General features: G+C 59.5%; 1 protein-coding gene across 1 annotated transcript in view; it reads left to right on the top strand.

The window, feature by feature from the left end:
- Positions 1-472, top strand: part of LOC102676104 — an 88,915-nt gene that overhangs the window by 471 nt on the left and 87,972 nt on the right. Inside the window, 1 exon segment of the mRNA XM_031511631.1 lies at positions 1-472. This exon segment is cut by the window's left edge and continues 5 nt beyond it. Within this exon segment, the coding sequence (XP_031367491.1) occupies positions 1-472 (472 nt within the window).

The raw sequence follows: 472 nt of genomic DNA, 5'->3' as shown, positions 1-472 counted from the left end.
GTCGGTGATCGCCGACGACGAGGACAGTTACTCGCGCGGTGGCGATTACAGGATGTCGAACGGGAGAGGGCTTCGAGTCCACGAGGGTAGCGGCGGTGATTCCGTGACCACGTTGAGGGACGAGGAAGAGGAGGAGGAGGACGACGAGGAAGTGAACAGTAGGACTAGCAGTAACGGTGCTTCGGGGGCGGGTGCCGCGGACGATTACTTCAAGCCTCTGAAGCGTTTGAAGATGGTGCAGATGCAGCACTCGGACGAGGAGGACGAGAGGGACAGGGACACGAACGAGCGCGGGGTCAAGTCTTTCAGCATACTGGACATCTTGTCGCACAGACCCAAGGCGAAGATCGTGCGCCCGTGGGACACGGTCGAGTCGAATCACCACCATCTCAACCACCATCACCACCACCGCCATCACCTGCAGCAACAGCAGCAGCAGCAACAGCACCACCTTCACCACCACCATCACAAT

Source organism: Apis dorsata, unplaced genomic scaffold (genome assembly GCF_000469605.1).
Source record: "Apis dorsata unplaced genomic scaffold, Apis dorsata 1.3 scaffold_339, whole genome shotgun sequence".
Taxonomy (NCBI): Eukaryota; Metazoa; Arthropoda; class Insecta; order Hymenoptera; family Apidae; genus Apis; species Apis dorsata.
The sequence above is the reverse complement of the archived record's forward strand: the minus strand, read 5'-3'. Positions and strand labels throughout refer to the sequence as shown.